The sequence below is a fragment of the Ambystoma mexicanum genome, chromosome 2q (genome assembly GCF_040938575.1).
Source record: "Ambystoma mexicanum isolate Mex_15411 chromosome 2q, UKY_AmexF1_1, whole genome shotgun sequence".
In the NCBI taxonomy this organism is placed as follows: Eukaryota; Metazoa; Chordata; class Amphibia; order Caudata; family Ambystomatidae; genus Ambystoma; species Ambystoma mexicanum.
The window spans coordinates 1,016,548,648-1,016,571,758 of NC_090924.1; the positions used below are offsets into that span (position 1 = coordinate 1,016,548,648).

The window sequence follows — 23,111 nt, forward strand, 5'->3', positions numbered from 1 at the left end:
CTATTTCATCTATGCTTTCCAATCAATGGTATCCTCTCCTTGTTTTCATCAACACAAAGCTCTTATTTAAAACCTGAAAGGAATATTTTAACAAAAAACAGGGACCCGAGCAATGAAAGGATGTTGCATATGCAAACACATTCAATGTCACCCAATCATTCATGCTATTCCAATGCAAAGGAGCAGGTTTCAATTCACAACATGGACATCGTGATTGGCCAGTTCATGGAGTAACGCACGCATGGCAAAGGCCTCAAAGTTGAAAGATAGATTAGTTGGAAAGTGAGTTTTGGAAATGTATCAATGATTTTTGGCCGTGCACGTGGTATTAAAGTATTGAATGGCAACTGTCTGTCCAGGGCATAAGATAACTAACCGTGAGCAGGAAGCACTCCTATCGGTATCCCATTTGCTAGGCATGGAGCAGCTTCTACGATCAAGTGTACAGGCACCGCTCCCCAAAATGGCTGTTTGCACCTCAATGTCCTCTTCAGCATCCAGCACTCATTATGTGCTAGGACCCATGTCTCTTTAAGGGAAGGGGTCTCCATGAAGTGAGCATTGCGGATGCAAATGCAGGGTTGCAGTTGCGACCATGCTAAAGATGACCCCTCAGTGTTCCTGTGAAGCTTCTCATTGTTTATTCACAAGTTGCCCTGCACAAAACGAAAACATCCTGAATAGGGCAAAATACTAGCCTGATTACAACAGTGCCAGTATATTTGGCCACAGATGTTGGCAGTGTTGGCCCCAGATCTCCCCGTACCATGAGCAAGACTTTTGTCTGCGCTCACCCCTCCGTTCTAGCCCATGTGCATATTAGGCTCAGAATTAAATGCCATGCCACAATAAAAAAATAAAAAAACTGCTAGACTAGCTACATTAAAATGCCATTCTAACCACGTAATAACACATCATGCTTTATCATAGATGCCCAGTAAAAAATGTCATGCCATGCTATGAAATGGCTAGATTGGCTGCACCAAAATGCCAGTCTAATCACATAATAAAACATAAAATGACTGATTTATCGTTGATGGATGGCAATTAAAAAAGTGACAGTGCCATAATGGCATCCTCTTCTCACCCACATCCGCCAAAATCAGCTCCTCCATGGTTGGTCCAGCACAGACACACATGCACACCTGTACTCACAACATTAACTCGCACACCCGTACACCATACACTTGCTCATTCACACGTGCACCCTGTCACCGATACATAATATACTCACTTGTTTACACACAAACACATTACACAACACAACCAGGCATGCACGCTCGCATACATTATGTATGTTTATGTGTTTTCGGGCTGCATGGTTATGACGATGAAAGAGCCCGTCATCCTGCCGCAGGCACAACGCGAGGCACCCAAAGCCAGGAAAAAGGTGCTGCTAATGTCAATCCCTGGCACACCACAGTTTACGGACACCTTACGTAACTGGCGTGACTACATAAAAGTAGTCATATATAAAACTACGCTAAACACAATGATATGATATGATGTGTCATTTATGACGCGCCTGTACACGTGTCTCTAGGCGTGACACGACAATGAGGGGGGAAGAAAGGGAGGGCAAAATAACGATCTTATTAGGCCTTGTGTCATTCAGATCGCACAAGTGCAGGGCATTAATTCTAGATTGCATGTTAGTGTTTCCATTTGACGTGGAACCGCATGCAAAACATTGTTGACAAACCATTGCCTTCCATGCAGTATGATCACCGATCTGAACTCAACAGTCGAGCCGTGCAACCTGAGGCGCAGCGTGGCCAGACGCAGGAGGAAAACTCTTGCATTACTGTCCACCTCGAAGTTCTAAGTCGCATCAATGCCAACTCAAGCTTTTCTTTTGTGGTCAATAATACTGCCCGTAACCAATCGGTGAAAACACCCTCATTGTTGCTACCTATATGTCCAGGGATGTCATTTAGGGGTCGCCAGGGGTGGCGACTGCGACCCCTGTGGTCTCCCTGGCTACCCCTGTGCTCTCCCGTGCTATCCCTAAAAAAAAAAACATTTTTACACTTTTTTTTTTAATTGAGGCTTCTGAGATGTGGCCAGCAACATGTGGCTCGTTGTATCTGAAGCGGCTGGTTTTCTGATAGCTAGAGCCGGCAAGATAGCTCAGTGGGTTGAGCTATCTTGTGTGATTTGCAGGTCTGGTTCCCGGCAAGGGCAACTCAGCCTTTTATCCTGCTGAGGTTGATAAATGAGTACCAACACAGGTTGGGTGATATTTTCTGTATATTTATTCTATATGAAGCGCTTAAGAGTAAGTACTATATAATAACACATCATTATCGTTTGGCCTTGGACGTCTGCTTTCAATCACAGTCATTTGGTAAATGGGCCTATATGTGTAGTGTACTTAGAAACAATGCTATGTGATGCCACTTCCTGTTTTGTCAAGGGGTGAAAGTTCGTGCTCTATCGATTCCCGTGATGTCACTTTGGGATGGGGTCAAATGACATCACTTCCTGTGATGTCATCTGCGGTCAAGGGCCCTCTGATGTCACTTCCGCTAACCCTGGCATTCTGGTGAAATTACGTCCCTGTATATGTCTAAAAGTCTATTTTGTAAATAAAAGTACAGATGTTGTTGCGATGAGATGTGTTACTATTTATCTGGACTGGTGAAATTAGTTCCCATTTCAGGTGTATTGGGACATGGCTTGTGCCAATAAACCCTCCATAATATCAGGGCCAACAAAATAATTCCTTATGTAGTTAACATAATTATTTTTAATAATGTACACATTTTTGCTCTCAAATATTTGTTTGGTCTTTGTTTGTCTGTGTTGCACGGATTTGATTGGATTTTATGATTGGGTTGTTTAGAAAAACGTTATTGTTCTAAGTGATGACGCACCTTAACACCTGTTATTTTTGCCTCTTTCCTCTAGCCTGTGGCGGTACTCTCCTTGCACAGTCCGGGTCTTTCAGTTACCCAAATAACCCCGGAAGTGAACGGTATGATCACAATGTCAGCTGCTCATGGCTCATACGAACAGAACCTGGGATGGTAAATATACCAACAATTTATACTTCTCATTGAAACCTGGATAAACACTTGGTGTTGGCTTTTCCACGGGTACTGCAGGGATTGTTGGCCCACCCAATGCTAAAATTTCAAGAGTGAATAGCAATAATTAAATGAAATTAATTACAGTTTACTTGTTCCCATACACATACCTGTTTGATATTCTGAAAATCTGAATATGTATTACTCGCTGGTTTGACAAGTCCATCCGAAGTCCATCCGAAGTCCATCCCTATCTCTGGTCATAAGCTTTGCAGATCCTCTTTGGCATAACAGCAAACCCAATAGTTCTGGGGGTACATCTCCCCATGAATTTGCAAATATTCTAGCACTTCATTTTACTTAGTTTAACATAACGATCATTGTGCATTTTACGTTTTTTGTGTAGTTTATGTTTTGTCATGTTATGCTGTGTCTTTTGTTGCTTGGTTATCCTTGGGTGTGATCTCATATTGCATTTCGGCAGTGCATTGCTGCACCTAACTGTATTTACGGAGGAGCTTTGTCGGACATAGTGGTAGATTAATTACAAAATTAAGGGTTCTGTTTATAAGCCAGGCATGCACTCTGCCCCATGGGCACAAGGCCACCAGACACGGAGCTAGAGCTGCTGCCAACAATCACTCGAAGTTGTTAATCTGCCTGGCAGAAGCTCTTCCTCTAGGCAGATCACTTTCAGTAGCAACCATTGCACGCCTTGCAGGTGGTCTTTCGGTACCACAAGTAGCCATGAGTGCCCACTTTGCAGTTCTTTGACTAGTCATCTTCCAGCTTGGGGATGGCCAGGAAGCCTCAGATTCCCCAACCTGTAAACTGATGCCAATGCCGGCTTCTAGTCTCTCTTCCTCCCATGCAATGTAGGTGCTTTGAGTCTCTCCACAGCATGCAGTGCTGTTGATAAAGAACAGTTCTGCACTTGGCAACTTGTTCTCCCAGCATGCAATGCGGTTGGACAAAGATGAGTTCAGAGGATTTGTTTACTTTCTTTCCCAGCATGCAGCATTTCCTTTATACTGGGCTTTGGTGCTTTCGTTTCCATCAAGCAATGCTCTATAAGATATAAAAAAGAAAGATAAAGAAAATAAGCAATTTATTGGCGGTCACTCCGTTCTTTATACCATAATCTCTTAGCATGGATTCCGAGGTTACACTACCACGACTCTGCTGGGATAGTGAACTAGTGGTAGCGCTCCTCGCCCACTCTATGGGAGGAACAGCGGTTGAAGGCTGGAACAGCCCATTCCCTGCTGATGTACTTCCACCATATATTAGGGTGGTGTTAGGGGTCTCAGTAAGGACACAGACAGAGCTAAGTAGTTTGCTCAAACAGGCTTTTATTTAACTAATAAAAGGGGAGGGCAAACGCCTTACTAGCCCTAATTCTATGAGGGGTTTCCCTGCATCAACAAAATGAACTAATGTGACAGTGGTCAGGATGTCAAAATAAATGTCCACAGTCCTGTGTCCAAAACCTATTGTGACCCTCACACTCAGTCCTACCACAACTACTATTAGGTAAAGAAATAATATGTTGGCTACCCTCCTACAGCCTTTCTTCTAATGATGAGGCCTCATTGCCTATTTGGTCCAGTGATGCCCTTGAACTGTTCTCAAGGAAGTGGTCTTCTTCCTTATTCTCTTACTCTCAGGGCAACAATCTCTTCCCTGGACTTCCAATGCCAGAGGAACAATCCCTTAACTGGGCTTTCAATGCTAGGGTAACAATTCCTTCCCTGGACTTTTAATCCCAGGGCAACAATCTCTTCCCTGGACTTCCAATGCCAGGGGAACAAGGCCTTCCATGGGCTTTCAATGCCAGGGGAACAAGCGCTTCCTGAGACTTTCAATGCCAGGGAGACAATCCCCGTTCCTGGGCTCCTTGTCGCTCCCTTCCTCCCACCTCCACTTGCACAAATGGTGCTCTGCAATATGCCAAGGGGGACAATCCTATTCCCTTGGTCTTATTTCCAGGGCTTAGAGGGCATCTCCCTCCTCGTCACACCCTTCCTTCTACATGGTTCAGGTATTTCCTAATTGTGATACCTTTGGTGTGTTGTCTTACCGAGTACACCAGTTGACAATGTTTATCGTGACCCTCTTTTGTAATACACTTAGCTTAAGCTCCAGCCAAATATGTTGGATCTTTTGCTTTGTCTGACTAAATCACAGCCTCAGTGTTCCCTCCTAGTGCCAAGGTATGTGTCCTTCACTTGTCTGCCATTTATCCTTGGGTTTCACCAACTTCGAAGGATGTTGTGGTATTTTTTTAATAAGTTGCTCAACAATAGGAAGTTCTATTCCGATTTATTACAAGCTGTCTTTATTGCTTGTACTCTCTTTCTACTTCATTTGTGTCCACTGTCTCGTTTATTTCTAGGGTGTGTTGGGTGGTGGCTCTGGGTCATTCATTCTTACAGATAGAACTCCCCCCACCTTCTCTCCCCAGATGGTACATTCTTGTTTGGATTTGCAGCACAGCTCGCTTCCCAATTGCTCAAAAGGATCCCAGCAGGTGTCCAGGAATGTGGTCACTCTTCTTGTTCCACGTTTCGCCTCTGGCACCAACTGAAAAAACTGCTGTTACTTGGATTTTCCTCTGCAATTGATAACCCAATTACACCTTGCGGTTTAATGCTTTGGGGTGCTTTCTCAGTAAACAGCCTTTTTACTCTGTTTCCTGAACTCGAGGTGTGGAATCAGAAAAAATACAATTTTACGGCTGTTACACCAAGCAAAGGAAAATACACCGACACGGGCTTATAAAGATTCCCAGAATCTTTATTACAAAACTGAACAGTATTCAACAAAGTACACAAATAGCTATTTGGCCGTCAATACATCACAGAGACCACCAGCAGGGTTCAATGTGAGCAGTGAACAGAATTTCCTAGCTGGACATCAACGCATTTATACAATTTGTAAAATGATGTCCAGCCCTCTTACAGGTTAATTATATACTGGGCTAGGGTCGCGCCAGGTTCACTCTCCTAATTTACATATCTCGTGCATGCGGTTTACTTTCGAATACATTTACTAACCCACTCCATTATTCTTCAATTTAACATTTACATTCTTTACATACTGTTTTAATACAGACTAAACAAATGTTTCACATATTATATTGGGATAGCATTACAGTTCTTGTATACTTGTAGTTTAACATTGCTAATTCAAGTAATCCCCTGCTCCCGAGGTCAACAAAGGACTAGGTCTACATGACCCTAACATGTAGCCTGAAGGCAGGTTGGACATTAACTCTCCTACAGAGGTTGGAGAGGTTAAGGCAAGAATAAGGGCACACGAGACGGCCATTTTAGATTACAGGGTGACTTTGTACAAAAACCCCAAAATGGCGGTTCTAACCTAAAAATGGAGGCTTGATTCAAGATGGCGGCTTACATCAATTTCTAAGGTCAAGACCTTGCCGTAGAGAGTTATTCGCGTACAATCTTAAGCAACTTGGCGTAGGCCAATATACATACAAATCGTTATAATAGGAGGCATAATTTAATATCCAGTTCGACAGAGGGTGGTCCCCTTCTGTAGCGAACGCGGGCTATGCTTTGTTGCAAATCCTCTCATTTCCTATATGGTTGCCCCCCGGGTCCGGGGATGTCGTCTCCTTTTGGGTAACAATACCAAAAGTTCCTGCTCTATTTTTGCTATCTCACTTTCTGTTCTGCTCTATGCAGGGCCTCACCCGAGTAGGGCTGCACTCCCGATTTCCACTTCGCCACGGGAGTTATGGCGTGCACTGTGCCCTTTTAGTTCTTACCGCGAAGGCTGCTTTCTCACGTCTGCATATACAACTTCCCCTGTTGCTACTGCTACTCCAGCCGTGATGAACAGACCTGTCTCGCTGTAGTCCTTTGTCTTTTTTGTTGACCCCCTTGTCAGATACATAGAAAGGATTCCAACCCTAACTATGATGGTGAGGCATAGAAAAGGGACTAGAGTGTGATTTTGATCCCTCTGATCCTCTTTAATCTATGTGTGCCTTCTTTTTCACAGTATTGGTAATTGGCTTTAAGTGCGGGAAAACCGTCCTTGGTTTGGGCACGGGTTTGTAGTTTCTTCTGGCGGTAACAGGGACGAGACCCTCTGACTCATCTCATAGGATGTCCAGAAAACTCACCACATTGCCCCATCCCTTTCTTTCCTATCTGAACTCTGGGATACTAAGTTGTCTCAAACCCCTAAAGGAACCCAAAGACAGAGGCAATTCCTGTTAGGCCCTGTCACTACCTGGCAAATGCCATAACCCCTGCTTCCACATCACACGTAGGCCAGCAACATGTGCATCACACCCAACTCACTCCTTCCCATCACCACCTTTACACACACACACACACACACACACACACACACACACACACACACACACACACACACACACACACACACACACACACACACACACACACACACACACACACACACACACACACACACACACACACACACACACACACACACACACACACACACACACACACACACACACTCTGTTCCCCAATCCCATAGAACTTCATCCACATCACATTCATCACCACACACCCTCTACTTCAAACACACACACGCGCATTAATTGTTGTTAATTCTGCAGTACGATATGCCACAGACATTGCTAACCTCATCACCACTCACAACCTGTCAGAGAGACTTGGCTCATCCACACCTCCACACACACAACCTGGACCTCCTTGTCCCGAGAGGCTACAGCATCCAACATGGGGAATGCAAAGGGAAGACTCGTAATGGGGTCACAATCATCCACGAAACATAATGAACAAGCTCCCTCCAAGAGCACACTACATTCACATGCATGGAACTTCTCATCTAGCACATCCCACTCACCAATGCTCAGACATGCACCTTCCCCCTGATCTACACACTAGCCCAAAAAAACAAGGCCTTTCTTGGTGAAATCACAGATATCAGCACAACAATATCCATCTACAATGCAAGTAACATTTTCTAACTAGATCTCAATCTGTCTAAAAAGCCACTCCATCAAGAAAGCCTGAGGCACCCTACTGAAATTGCTGAACATCATGGACATCAAGCAACTTGTTGCAGACTCACAAACTCAGCCAGTGAATATCTTCACCCATTAACTTTGGACTGGACAGGTTATGCAGCCATACTCATCCTCCTCAGTGGTGCAACTTTCCCACACCAGGGGCAATCCATACCAACCACAACACCACTCTGCTCATTTAAAAACGTCCTCATGGACGTGCTGTGAGGAAAGCTGATTGCCTTGACCTCCACCTTTGGACCCTCAGAGAATGTCATTACCCAGGTCAGCGCACTCACCCACAATATACCTGAGAACACCAACACCCACGAACGACTTAAACTTTGATTCAACAAGCGTAAGCCATTCTCGCTTTGGTACACAAAAGAACTCATTGACATCAAGTAAGCCATGCGCAGATAAGAATAGTTTGGGAGGGAACAATATCATAAAGAAGACCTCATCACCTTGAGAACACTCATCACCACAGCCAAAAGAAAGATAATATACAACTACCATCATGTAAGTGCCCAACACAAGCATATCAATCTTCCAACCAATGAAGCATGTTGTCAGCCCCATTCCTATCCCTGCAACACTGCAATCCTCTGAGGTATACAACACCATTAAAAATGTGTTGCCTGCAGCATATCAAGATGGACTGAATACAGGACAATTACTCCATAAGACCTCACCAACGCTCTCACAGCCGTCAAATCCATCACTTATAAAGATGATATCCTGCCATTTTCCATTGTGAATTCCATCCACACATTCCTCATACAATGTACCTTTCCAGATGCTCTGAAAATGGGGAAACCACTGAGGAAACACACATACACAACTTGGACCAGCTACCAAGCTATTTCTCCATGACACTTTTATCCTTCTTCTGCAAAGTCATTGAGTAGACCAACACCATTCTTTGCATGAAAGGATCACTCAGCCCATTATCCTAGCTGCCTACCAATCAGGATGTAGATCATGGTGCAGCACAGATACCATCACCATCCAAGTTATTTATGCTGCTCTCCACATCTTGGACAAAAGTGACCTTTGCTTACTTGTCATACTTGATCTTATTGCTGCCTTCACTAGCATTGACCATGAAGCCTGCCTCAACATTCTCATCACACACATGGGCTTTGAGGGAACAGTTTTGCAGTAGTTCATTTCCTACTGCTCCATGAGAGACCAACTCATCCAGATAGACCCCAAGAAATAGTATTGCCACCCAGTTACCTGCAGAGTTCAACAAGTCTTCTTTATGTCCCTTGTGATCATCACCCTCTACATCAAACCTCTGGAGGAACACCTCACCAACACCAATGATAACATATAACTGTGTAGATTACATGCAAATATTATTTATTTATTTATATCTACAGGAGGAACACTGTTCTTTTGATCACAAAAGAGTGTACATTAGATAGGATCAGATAAGTTTCATCAGCAACATTCATTGACTCACTCACTGTCTGACCCTTATCCACGCTTGGATGTTAAGCACCTCCCCAAAACCCAACCCAACAAAGACCAAATACATTTTCCTAGGAAACCCCACCATGAATGGCAATGGTTGAGAATAGGCTGACTGACATGATGCTCGATGGATGCACACCTCAATTCTCTCCTAGTGCAAAATCACTCTGCTTTACCATTGACTCTGACCTCTCATTCAAAAAACACATATCACTAGGAAGACCCATACACCATGAGACCAGCTTGTGTCCCTCTGCAAATTCATGATTTTCTCTCCTGCCTTGAGTTTCTGGACATCTGTTCAAGTCCGGGTCATATCCCTCCAGTTTGGCGCAAGCTCTCTACTAACAGAAATCCCAGATGCCACTTTGGTCCCTCTCAATCTGTCCAGAACACTGCATCGTGTCTCATGGCAAGGCTTAGAAAATTTGATGCACATCACCCCCATACTCAAGGCAGGATTTAGGACATCTAAGAGAGGACAAAGGGTGTCTTAGGAGTTGTATTGAATGCCATGCTCCCCCAAAGGCTACTTGTCCTTGCACCAAAAGAGGTTTTCCATTCCCTATGGCTTGAACTCCCCTTTCCTGACCATGGTCCTTTACTGCAGGGTCACACTCCCTATTTGAGATCCTATCATTTGGGTCTTGGTGTCAGCTAACCTTTGGTGTTAGCTTTTCTATTTCCTTTGCTGCAGATGGGATGGGTATCCTAGGGACCTACCCTTTTTCTCCTCCAGGCCCTTCATTGCATAATGTGTGCTGGCACCCAAACCCCAGGATCCTTCCAGTCCCATCAGTCAGTCCAAAGCATATGCCTTCATCACAGTACATAGATCTATACTTGAGTAAGAGCCTGACATTTCAGTGCAACATTTTAACACATAGCCAGGTCGAGTTCACAATTAGCACTAAAAGGCCAACGTGAGGTTGATAAGTTCTTGACAAAATGTGTACAATATCATTGCCTGGCCTATAATATCTATAGAAGGGAAATATATAATTAGTTTCTTAGTGTTCAGTAAACTGAGTATAAGTTGTGATAGGTCAGAAGGAGGAGACAGATCTAAACTAGGGTGCTCGTCGCCTGGTCTCAAGTCCAAAGGAAAAGTCTGTCCTCCATCCAAACTAAACTATTCTATTCCTACCACTTATGCCAACTAGCTAAACACCAGGAGAATGACTCCCTTCTAAAGGGATTGCTTTTCAGCAAGTTAACTTCAATATCAGATCTTCAAATAGTTTGATACTATTTCTTGCAATTCTTCATTCAGTTCTCTTAGGGGACTTTTCCTGTCTCTTTCTTTATTTCTCCTTAGCTTCTCAAGTGCCACTCTCTGGCTCTGATAGCACCTTTATTTCCTTTTCTTCTATTCCTTCAAAGGATATCTGACAGTTCGTCTTTGGCCAGCACCAGATTCCACAATGGTATTCTTTCTCTTGTAGAGCTTTTTACACTCTCTTGTACTCTTATTTTATCATTAGGATATGTGTGATTATCCGTTCCTTCACTGGGATGAGTAGGCTGGGTTTCTATGTGTCCACCACACTTTTCAGGCTTTAATCATTCAATGGGACGAGTATATTGTGTCCTTGATTACTCTTTACTCTTCTCAAGTTTTAACCATTGTCTGGGAAGAGTATGCTGTATCACTGAATACCCTTCACTCTTCTCAGGCTTTGCCCAATCACTGGGACCAGTCTACTTTCCTTTGTCACGCTTCTGTGTCCTTCTCTTGGTGTGGTTTCAGCATCGGAAGGGATTTTGACTCGTTCTCCTTTCCCGCCACCACTTTTCTGGTGCAAATTGCTTTGAGGACTTCTTTCAGGCAGGCAGAATCTCTCGCTGGTTTGCATCAGCCTCGGCACTTCCCAGCCTTGTTTCCCCGGAGCCTCTACTGAGCATCCCTCCTATACCTGTTCTCACGCTTGCAGGCTTCCTGTCGTCCACGGTTTACACCATGCGACTCAGGCACCCTCTTCCTCCCACTGTTCGCCTGCATGTTATGCATCTTTTCCTCCACGTTTCCAGTGTCTCCTGCCCAGCTGATTCAAATCTCCTGGGTCTCTCTCTGTCTTTATCTGGCTCCTCCCCTTTTTATGTTAATACGCTTGGGATTTCCCAGTTTCTCATCATAGTCCTTTTTCTGTGTTGGTGATATAATAATTATATTTCCTTTGAGTGTTGTAAGTGATTTCAACCCGCCACTTCACCTAAGTCAATGCCTAGCATGGGATGCACGATTGAAACCCTTCATTATTTATTCATGTCTATTAGTTCTTTTATTTCTGAATGATATACCCTTATATCACGCCCCTCTCTTTGAATCCCCACGGGTCACACTGAACCAGGAAGCAGGTTGTTTTGCAAAGTTAAAAATATTTATTTTATCGATTTCACTATGTATATATATATATATATATATCACACTACTTCAATGGTTATACAATGATCACCAATGGGGTGATGTCACAATAAATCTCTTTAATCACACGGAGTAATAATCGGAAACATAATGCAGCATAGAATAATACTTTGGTGTGGGTTCAATCAAAATGCAATGTGATTACTCTTTCCCCCTGCACACTACTCAATCCCCCCAATATGCACTATAAAGAGATAGAAGGAGAGAAAACAGGTTTCAGGAATACAGAATTCAACAAAACAGTATCAATCCCAATTTCCCCCAGCAAACACAGAGAGAAACAAGAATGATTGCAAACTTGTCAAAACGGTTTTGAATGTGGTTTTGAATGGAATGGTAAAAAAACTGAAAATATATCTAATTCACTAAAATGGTTTCAATACTAGTGGGAGCCGCTTGTTATGGGTTCAGACAAACACTAGCAATGATTATTGAGTAACTAGCAGGTTGAACACTTAATACTGAGGTTGGATGCAATGAGCAGCTATTTCACACGTGATAGAATGGAGCCAAACGGAAAATTTGCGGTAAACATTTCTGTGCGCGGTAAGCACGATTACGGAAAAAATATCAGGAGTTGAGATGAAGTTATGAAGGTTTTTGTATGTTGCGGTTTTGGGTTCGCATAAACGGTGAAGAAGTTATGAAGGATTTTGTGGAGGTCGTTTATTTTAGAAAGAGTCAAAATAGTAAAATAAAGATGCGCTTTTTAAAATTAGCGAACAAAATTTCTTTACAATAGAGGAGACTATGAAGATGCCAACTACACGACAGCGCAGCCACCAGCCCAGGATATCGCTGGTTGGTTTGGCCTGCCGCGACGCTCGCCTTTCTTCAGTAAATATATTAGCGCAAAGATGATTTTAACACTACTATTACAAAAGACTGTAGGGTGAGAGAAAGAGTTCAGGCAAGACAAAATAATTCCAACAATGCAGTTCTGGATATAAGAGAATGGGTTTGGATAGGATTCCTTATGGACAATACATTTGTCAGTGACAATCGTATGCTATGGATACTTACTACCACTGTTTGGATTGGACCCGTCAGGGATCTGGTCAGGGATCTGGTCAGGAATTCTGCTAGCACACCGGTCTGAACTCAAGGCGCTCTGGTTCTGCAAACAGCAAGGCACTCTGGATACCGCACGGTGGGACTGGACTGGATCTGACGGGTTCTGGTTCTGGTTCGCAGCTATCTGGTCACAGCTCAGTTCTACTGGGTTGGATCTTTGGATTCTGCCAAGGATTTCGATCCAGAAAGCAGCACAGCACAGCCAGGCTGATCTTTTGTTCCCCGTAGAGGTCTGGGGTAAAATCTAGGTTCTGGATTTTTCAAGGCAAAGCTGAGAAGGGTTCAGCTTTGGGAATGGCCCTGTCTGCTTTCAAAATGTCTGGAGTCTGGAGTCTGTAATATGGATTTCTCTTCCAAAGTGCCCCGCCAGCAATCGGTTAGTGGGTGAATGTGTGTCTTTCTAGGTCCTAAGCTGTCTCTATTTATGTATTTTCTAAAGGGGTGGGTATGCTGAATTCTACTAGCCAAACCCCTAGGTATTCTATTGGTTAAGGTCTTTCCACTCCCCTGATTTGAGAAACAAACAGAGTGTCATCATGACTATGTGTTTTATGATCCAGGGAAAACCTCCCCTGGTTTCTGCACATGAAATCTATTTTTCATACAGACATATTTACAATTTTAGCAACTTGATAGCAATAGCATATTTGTATCACAGATTTGGTGGAGCAAGTATTCATCCAAGCCCCGTCTCGGTGAGAGCTTGGGTCTAGATTTGTCAATTTTTCACACCTTTAGTCTGATACCCGATGTCAGATTTGTCCACAATTTTACACATATGTGCGCATGATATCTGGGCATGGTCATATGAAGTTTCATGTTTCTGGCATCACCACAATGCTACAAAACCACAAATTCTGCAGTCATGTCCCTGAACATAGCACACAGTTCTGAGTACTTTTAAAACATGCCCAGAATGTTCATATCAACAATACTGTAATTTTACAATTTTTACAAATTTCCACAGTCCTCTGTCAGTCCTTTTCAAAAATATACTTTCTTGTGCTTTAAGAATATACAAAACTGTCTATTCCGGCCCCCAAAGTTCCTGGTGGCTCAGAGCAATCCCTGCCTCTTTCCTCTAGCAAGGGCTTCTGTTGACACTTGCATCTGCATATTCTTTTCAATCAAGGAAGCCCTTTGTCTGTCCCCCAGAGAAACAAACCAACATCTCCTACCCTCTCCATTAACACCTGAATGTGAGTTCCTGAGCCAGAGAGCAGAAGGAAGGCGCCTTTTGTTGGGGCAGCTGTGGAATTTGCTTTGAAGTTCTTTGGCTTGCACCTGATTTACTTTAAAACTCAATTTGTTTAAATTTTTCTTTGATAAAATAAACTTACATTTTCAAAACAGGCAAACAGAACTATAATTCCAGTTTTTCAAACATAGAGATTACATAGTTGCAACCTATATTGCTTTCAATAGCAAGTCACCTGATTCCAACCATTTGATTTTAAATGCACAAGTTTAAGCTTCCAATGCACTTAAATGACAGCTGTCATGCAGGCGGCCGGTGGTACTGCGCCCATATTCTGACAGACTTTTCACAGACAAGCACACTTTTTAATGTGGATATTCTTATGATGAATTCTGCTTTTCCTGACATGTGTGCTTATGTGGGTTCCTTAAATAAGGTGTCGGGTAACACCCAACAAGGATGTTGGATCTTTTCTGATGTTTGGAACCATTATTTTGTAATTTCAGCAACCAAGGAAAAATGGATTTCAGAGCACTTCTGGGTTTCCTTGCAATTAAGCACTGCCTTTCATGTAGTTTCTATTTTCACTCTGTGGGCAGCCCAATGACAGGTTTCAGCAGTGTGGTCTCCTGTTCCACTACTGACACAGGAAAAGTAGATTGGCAGCCAACTTTTTGGTTTCACTGCGCAATTTTCATAAGTTTAGCGTGCATAGTGCTTTTTGCGGCCATTTTGCTGGTTCTGGTGCCACCAGCACACAGTGATGTCGCAGGGCAGAGCCTTGTGGGTCGGTACACCCCACAAGCCCCCTTTCGCGATTTGTCTTTGACTGCCCGTCAAGGGCAAGTCGTTAGATTGGGATGATCAGTTTCTTTTCTTTCTGGTTCACATGTCCAAATTCATCAGCTTCTCCCATCAGTGGTGGATCGACCGGTTCTCCTCGCCGATTGCTGATGAGAGTATTGAGCGATACCCTGGGCCCCTTGGATCTTTCCTTCCGGTCCCTGGGTGGTCCTCCTTGGTTTTAGTCTCCATGGTTTCCAATTCTAGGATGACAAAGAAAAAGCATATTTGTAGACATTCCCCCACCACTATTTATGTAGTGGGGCAGATACATACCTTTTGACAAATCAGGACAATTTTTCTATTTGCAGGTTATTGATTATACAGATGGAATAGTTTTTTTATAGTAGGAATTCTAGGGAACTGGAGTGACCCCCTCTGGGGTTCCAGAAGAATCCTCTAGTTGCTGCAGAGTGTGCCTAGGATGGCAACACCTCAGTTAATTCTGTTTGGAATCTAGGGAATCTGAAAAGAAAAGGTGACAGCTAGATATGGGAGAAGTTTTGGGTTCCCCTGGTTCTGGGCTGCCGCCCCCCTTTTTGGAGGCAGTCGCCAGGCTGGGTTTGAACCAGGGGATTTTCCTGCTGATGATTCTGGGGTTGGATGATGGGCGGCGCTAGCTCAGTCCCCACATCTAACCAGTCTGGATTTGGATCCTTTGGGACCCATTTTGCTTTGGGAGGAGTTCCCCCATCTCTGAAGGAGAAGATCCTTTTCCCAGAATCCTCTGAGGATCCCTCTCCTTCAAATTGGTAGATGTGTACCTCCTCCTCAAAATGGGTTTTCTTGGGCTCTTTATTTCTCCTACCCCCCTCTGCTCCTTGGGTGGCAGACTTTCAGGGGCAGGAGATATTGGTTCCGGTTCCTGGATTTCCAGGGGCTTTTTACAAGTGGGGAAGGAAGCTTCCTCCAAGGCTTTACACCCCCATTCCCCTTGTGCCTCCTCCCTGGGAACCAGTGGTTTTTCGGGGTTCTTCCCCATCATTGCTCTGGAGCACCAGATCCTGAGTTTGAGGCATTCAGCGCTGCCATGCTCATCTGAGGGTTCTGTTGAGCCCTCAGCATGCGACCCAGATCCTGTGCCAGGTTTTGGACCTGGTGCTCTAGTTGTGATACCCGCTCAGGCTGATACAGGGTTCTGTTGTCTCCCCTGGGCTGATTCCGGGAAGGGTAGCTATCCCTGCTCCCAAAATACCCCGCGTTTGAAAAATGTAGGGTACCCCTCTAACCTTGGCCTCCCCTCTCCCGGATTGGGTTGTCTGGGCTCAGGAAAGTGGGGAAAGAAGGATGGACTGTTTTGGGGTCGAAAGTTTTTCGGGTACCTTGGGAAGAAATTCAGTCCAGTATTTGGGGAATTACTCCCCTCCTGGGGGAAGTGAGGAGGGAAGTTCCCTGGGTTAGCTGCTGTTTGGTTGGATCTCCCCCTTGGGCTGGATGAGTCCACACATAAACCAGGATGGGTCTGTTCCCCTTGTAGCGGGGGCTGACGTAGTCAGGGGAGTTAGGGATCCCATTTGTGGGATTGCCTCCCTGGATCCCTGTTTGTGATTGGCCCGAGGGCCTTCTGGGCTTGGGATTGCTTTGATTCTGTGCAGGCAGGTTTTTAGGCCCCCCCATCTCCAAATCTAAAATGGGGGCAACCTTCACCTCCGCCACTTTAGCAGCAGCAGGGATGTTGGTTGTTTTGGGGCTTTTTGGATTATTTTTGTTTTCCACTGGCTTTTTCACCTCATAAATGCGTCTGGCTTGTTCGATGACCCAGTCTAGTGATCTTTTCTCGTGAAAGTCTCTCACTAGCTAGGTCATGATGTACTTGGGGAGAGCGTGGAAGAAGGTATTCACAAATTCCTTGCTGTCAGTGCGCACCCTTCTGGTGGTCTGCGCAAAGGCACTCTTTAATTCTTGAACAAATTCCTGTGGGGCCTGATATTCTGCACATTGCAAGTTGTAGGCTGCCTTGCGAGCCTCCTGAGGATTCCTGTGCACAGAAAAATGTTTCAAGATGGCCGCCCTATAGGTGGACCATCTAGAATGATTCTGATCCCCCAGCCCCGCAAAGAAGCTGCAGTACTCAGGAGAGAAGGTCCATTTCACATATTGAATGCAGCTTTGTCTGTCCTTCAAATGGAAAGTTTCCATCATCTGTTCAAAGAGCTCTAGGTGTTCCCAAACTGAATATTTTGCGTTCTTATGATAGGGCGTGATGATGCTCCTTATCGCTTTGATTTGTTTTAGGGGATCCTTGAGCAAGGCCCTTTTTACTTTATTGGCCTTTTTGGTTCGGGTGACCCTGGTCCACTCCTCCTCTGACTCAGAGGCACTGCTATCAGAGGTGCCCGTCTGGTCTTCTAGGCTCTCCTAGATTCTGCGAGCCTGGGAATGGCTGGCAGAATGCGGGGGCCTAGTTTCCTGTGTCCTGGGGCGCTCAGAGGAGTCTTCTGATTCCTCCTTGCTCCCAGGATTTGATGAGTACCCCCCCCCACCCACTGTCCTAACTGGGCAGAGGTTTTCAGGATACCCTTAGTGGGCCTACTCTCATGGAGTTCCCCACTAAATTTTACAGTACTTGGAAACCCATACCCAGGGAGGTGCTGGTCTATGAGCCCCATATTCCTCATTGGATTGAAGTCTGCCATCCCTGTGGCCCTTGGCTCATGTGCGCCAGTGGACATGGGGGTGGCAGAGTCCAGGGATTGGAAGAGATGAAGGCCTCTGGTACTAGGGTTCAGAGGTTATGCTCAGGTGTTTCCCTTTCCCAGCAAACCTCATCTCTCTCAGCCCCTGCTCCCTGTTGCCATGCCAGAATCTGAGCTTTCTGTTCCTCTATCAAGGCCTTGCTAGTTTCTATCAATTGCTCTTGCATAGCTATCTGTCTGTGGAGCCTGTCATTGTTCTCACAGAGAGCCTCATTGTCTCTCTGTGCTTCCTGTGTCGTTTTAGAATACTGGGCCAGTTTTTGCTGCAGGAGGGTTACCTCCTGAGTCCTGTCCATACTGGCCTGGTGCTTCCGTTGCTAGAGCATCTTCCGCCCTCCTGGTGTGCTCTAACAATTTTTCATGGTCTTTTTGGAGGTCACCCAGTCCCTGAAGGGCCAGGTGATTTTCTTCTATCTTCACTTTTAAGTTATTGACCTCCTGGCCTAAGGTGTCCCTTTCTTGAACAAGAGCCTGCCTCTGTGCAGCCAGGTCGTCCCCCTGTCTTTGGAGTGCACCAGCTTTTTGGCGCTCTTCATCAAATTCTGCCTGGGTGTCCAGGTCTTTGAGAATTAGTTTATTATTCTCTTCTTTTTCTTAGCATAGGCGGTTTGTCAGGGTGACTACCTGCTCTGCGCATGCCCTGTTAAAATCTATTTGCTGTTCCAGCTTTGTCTGGCTCTGTATTGGAGAGTCCAAACTTTATTGGCACTCCTTCTGCAGGGCCAGCATTTTGGTATCCTGCTCTACCTTCTCCTGCTGCAGGATACCCATATCTTCTTTTATTTTGGCTAGGTACTGCCTAATTTCGTTTTCTGATTCACGGCTCCTCTGTAGCCTTTGCTCTGCAGAGTCCAGATCAGTTTGGGCTTTTTCTAATGCTTGCAGTTGCTTGTTTGCCAGATCTTGGCCCTCGGCATATTTGTCCTGTATTGCTCCAATATGGAGGTACAGATATGCCGCTATTTTGGCAATCTTGCTTTGCTCTTCCTTTGCCTTAGGGGCCATATACAGTTCACTCAGGGCCACATGTAATGGACCCTGATCGTGCTATGTGTCTAACCCTGTTGCAGTGGTCTGTTCTGTGATTGCCTGCAACCACACATTCTGATCCTGCTCTGTACAGTCACCCCTTACAAATAATGTTTGCAGTAGTTATTCTTTAGCCATATTGATTTCTACCAAGGTCGCCATTCTGGAAATATTAATTTCCTTTCTGATTTACAGGAGTTTATTTTATTTTTGCAAAACAGACCAATTCCTTAGAGCGTTCCTATTGAGGGGTGCTTTTCACAGTGTAACACATCGTGGTAGCCCAACAGGGTTTATGTACCCCGTCAGTTCGCACACTGCATTAGACTGTCACAAGTGGTATGTCTAATTCAGAAATCCCGGACACGAGCCCCCAATATTGTAAGTAATTTCAACCCGGCACTTCACCTAAGTCAATGTCTAGCATGGGATGCACAATTGAAACCCTTCATTATTTATTTATGTCTATAAGCTATTTCATTTCTGAATGATATACCCTTATATCACGCCACTCTCTTTGAATCCCCCACGGTCACACTGAACCAGGAAGCAAGCTGTTTTGCAAAGTTAAAAATCTTTATTTTATGGATTTCACAATATATATATATCACAGTACTTCAATGGTTATACAATGATTACCAATGGGGTGATGTCACAATAAATCTCTTTAATCACACGGAGTAATAATCGGAAACATAATGCAGCATAGAATAATACTTTTGTGTGGGTTCAATCAAAATGCAATGTGATTACTCTTTCCCCCTGCACACTACTCAATCCACCCAATATGCACTATAAAGAGATGGAAGGGGAGAAAACAGGTTTCAGGAATACAGAATTCAACAAAACAGTATCAATCCCAATTTCCCCCAGCAAACACAGAAAAAAACAGGAATGATTGCAAACTTGTCAAAATGGTTTTGAATGTGGCTTTGAATGGATGGTAAAAACACTGAAAATAGATTTAATTCACTAAAATGGTTTCAATACTAGTGGGAGCCGCTTGGTATGGGTTCAGACAAACACTAGCAATGATTATTGAGTACCTAGCAGGTTGAACACTTAATACTGCGATCGGATGCAATGAGCAGCTATTTCACACGTGATAGAATGGAGCCAAACGAAAAATGTGCGGCAAACATTTCTGTGCGCGGTAAGCGCGATTACGGAAAAACTATCAGGAGTTGAGATGAAGTTATGAAGGTTTTTGTGGAGGTCGTTTTTTTTAGAAAGAGTCAAAATAGCAAAATAAAGATGGGCTTTTTAAAATTAACATACAAGATTTCTTTACACTAGAGGAGACTATGAAGATGCCAACTACACGACAGCGCAGCCACCAGCCCAAGATATCACTGGTTGGTTTGGCCTGCCGAGACGCTCGCCTTTCTTCCGAAAATATATTAGTGCAAAGATGATTTTAACACTACTATTACAAAGGACTATAGGGTGAGAGAAAGAGTTCAGGCAAGACAAAAGAATTCCAACAATGCAGTTCTGGATATAAGAGAATGGGTTTGGATAGGGATGATTTATGGACAATACATTTGCTAGTGACAATCCTATGCTATGGATACTCACTACCACTGTTTGGAATGGACCCGTCAGGGATCTGGTCAGGGATCTGGTCAGGAATTCTGCTAGCACACCGGCCTGGACTCAAGGCGCTCTGGTTCTGCAATTAGCAAGGCACTCTGGACACCGCACGGTGGGACTGGACTGGATCTGATGGGTTCTGGTTCTAGTTTGCAGCTATCTGGTCACAGCTCAGCTCTACTGGGTTGGATCTTTGGATTCTGGCAAGGATTTTGATCCAGAAAGCAGCACAACACAGCCAGGCTGTTCTTTTGTTCCCCTTAGAGATCTGGGGTAAAATCTGGGTTCTGGAATTTTCAAGGCCAAGCTGAGAAGGAATCAGCTTTGGGAATGGGCCTTTCTGCTTTCAAAATTTCTGGAGTCTGGAGTCTGGAATATGGATTTCTTCCTAGTACCTACCAGGTACTTATTCTTCTTTATGCTTGGGGTTTTACTCGTCTCAGTATTTGACAAGCACTTATCTTCTGTAATGACTTTCCAATAACACATGTAGGAGTATTCTGGTTTTCTGTTAACTGACCTAGATTGACCTGACTTCTGTGTGAGATAAAAAGATGAAAAGAGATTTATTCATCAGAAGAGGTGGTCTCTTCCTGTGAGGTTCTGCTTGCCACCACCCCCCGGGGGAATGTTGTCTAGGGGGATCATCACCGTAGCCTCACAAAGAAAGGGTCCGCCCTGGGGAGAAGTGACCGAATCCCCTGAATCCCCCTCTGAAAGAGAGCACACATAGTTTAATTCAGACCGGACTCACTCAGGCAGAGATTTGAAGGGTCTCTGCCTCTTGCCAAACGTGCATCGGAAAACGGTCAGCAGCTATATTAAAGGTGACAACTATTTAAAACATTTAAAGGAACAATAACTGTTGGAAATAATGTAGTAACAATATTTATTTACTTCAAAAATTATGAAATATAATTTATGAAGGGTTTTCACTAAGCCAAAGGGTTTCTACAAAAAGATAAAACAGCAGAAGTATGGATTGTGAAAAATGTATTATGTATACATTGACAGACTTCGACTGAAATAATAAGCAGAGTTGAAAAAAATATGAAGTACATTTCAAGATATTTTTTCTATGGCACTAGCCTCTTCTCTGGGTTCCATTCCAGGAGTGGCAGACCAAATCAATATCTCTGTTAAGAGGATCTCCCTTTCAGATCAAGTCTTGTGTCCCGGTTCCTTCCTGGCTTCTTGAAAAAACAAAATCACTGAAAGCCCTCTGTTGAACTTTCTCCATACATCTTACATGAACTCCCTGCTTTCTAGTACATTTGTTTTTGCTTGTTTGGATTTGTCTGCCTCACGTCCTTTGTCTCCCAAAGTCTCTTGTTCATGTGCAAGCAAGGATCAGGACTTGGGCTACAGCTAATGTCAATGCCCAGAGGTTCCAGTGAGAGCTAGGTAAGGTTTACAACTCAAGGGAGTGGCCTCCTACACTAGCTTCTCCTTCCGGCCTCGGGCCCGGGGACAATGGTCCACAGCACACCACCTTCATGCACCTCAATGTCTTGCCTCATGTTCATACTAAAGTAAACATCTACTTGTCTCTTTCACCTCTTCCTTTTAGCCTCATGTTTCACCAGTACTTCCATGCTGCTTTGCAACATGGTCATTACCCCATCCCTCCTTGGTTCCCCCTTTTTTGAGACTTGCCTCGCTCACCTCAACAACCTTTATCACCCCACAAACGAACACACCCTCCTTTCTAGCCTTCTACCTTTGACATTTCTCCTCCTTCCTCTGCTCCAGCTCTCTATGATCCTTCCTTCTCCTGCCTGCTCCAAATGCACTCCTGCTCCAAATACCAACTCTCTCTCTCTCTCTTGCTCTTTCTATCCCTCCCTCTTTCTCTCTCTCTCTCTATCTCTTTCTCTCCTTCGCTTTTTTCACAACCACAATTTACAGAGGGTAACTATGGCTTATATAGGTTTATAGCTCAACCCCAGGGGCCATGCTAATCCTAACGGCACCTGTTGGGAATAATGACTTTGGGTTAGTGGTAGCTATGTCCTGTTTAGCATAAGTGGATATAACGCTGCTGTGCGGGTACACTCATGTCCATGGGATGAACTGTTAAAGCACCCATAAGCCATCTTGGAATGGATATGTGCGACCTAGGGACTACTGGCTGGAGGACCTCCTCTCACTGCTGCAGAGCCTGCTCTCAGTCAGACTAAAAGATCCCAGGTACGTGGAATTTCTCAGTCCCAGGATACATTTGGTTGAGCCTACTTTCTACGTGCCATGATGGGAAAAGCCTACTAGGAAGGTGCAGTTCATGATGACTATGACTTTCCATACTTAAAGGGATAGGGACATATGGACTACAGAGTCGATTCCCTGCCTTAAGCTCCAGGCTTGGTGGCTATCTTCCCCATCTGTCTTGGGCCAGAATCACACAGCGGGCAGTGGCACGTGGACATTCTAGAACCCAACCATCACCCCAAGGCACAGTCAGTTGACTTTTTAATAGAGTATAGAGAAAATAACATAAAATACTTAACTGAACGATGATGTCCCTGTTTCTTAATACGACTCATTTGCCAGTTTAAGAGCCGAGAACCTATGATTCCTTGTTGGTGTACAGTGCTTGTCACACACATATCACCAACACAATTAAGAAACACCATGGCAGTATGATTTCAGCACATGTATGCAGAAAGTATTAACAAGGCCGGTAAAACTATAATTATTTTGTTCA

At 44.3% G+C, this 23,111-nt stretch overlaps 1 protein-coding gene across 1 annotated transcript in view; it reads left to right on the plus strand.

Moving 5' to 3' along the window:
- CUBN (cubilin) overlaps window positions 1-23,111 on the plus strand; it is a 1,794,835-nt gene that overhangs the window by 223,271 nt on the left and 1,548,453 nt on the right. Inside the window, exon 13 of the mRNA XM_069648353.1 lies at window positions 2,911-3,029. Coding sequence (XP_069504454.1) covers window positions 2,911-3,029 — 119 coding nt within the window. The remainder of the gene's footprint in view (window positions 1-2,910; window positions 3,030-23,111) is intronic.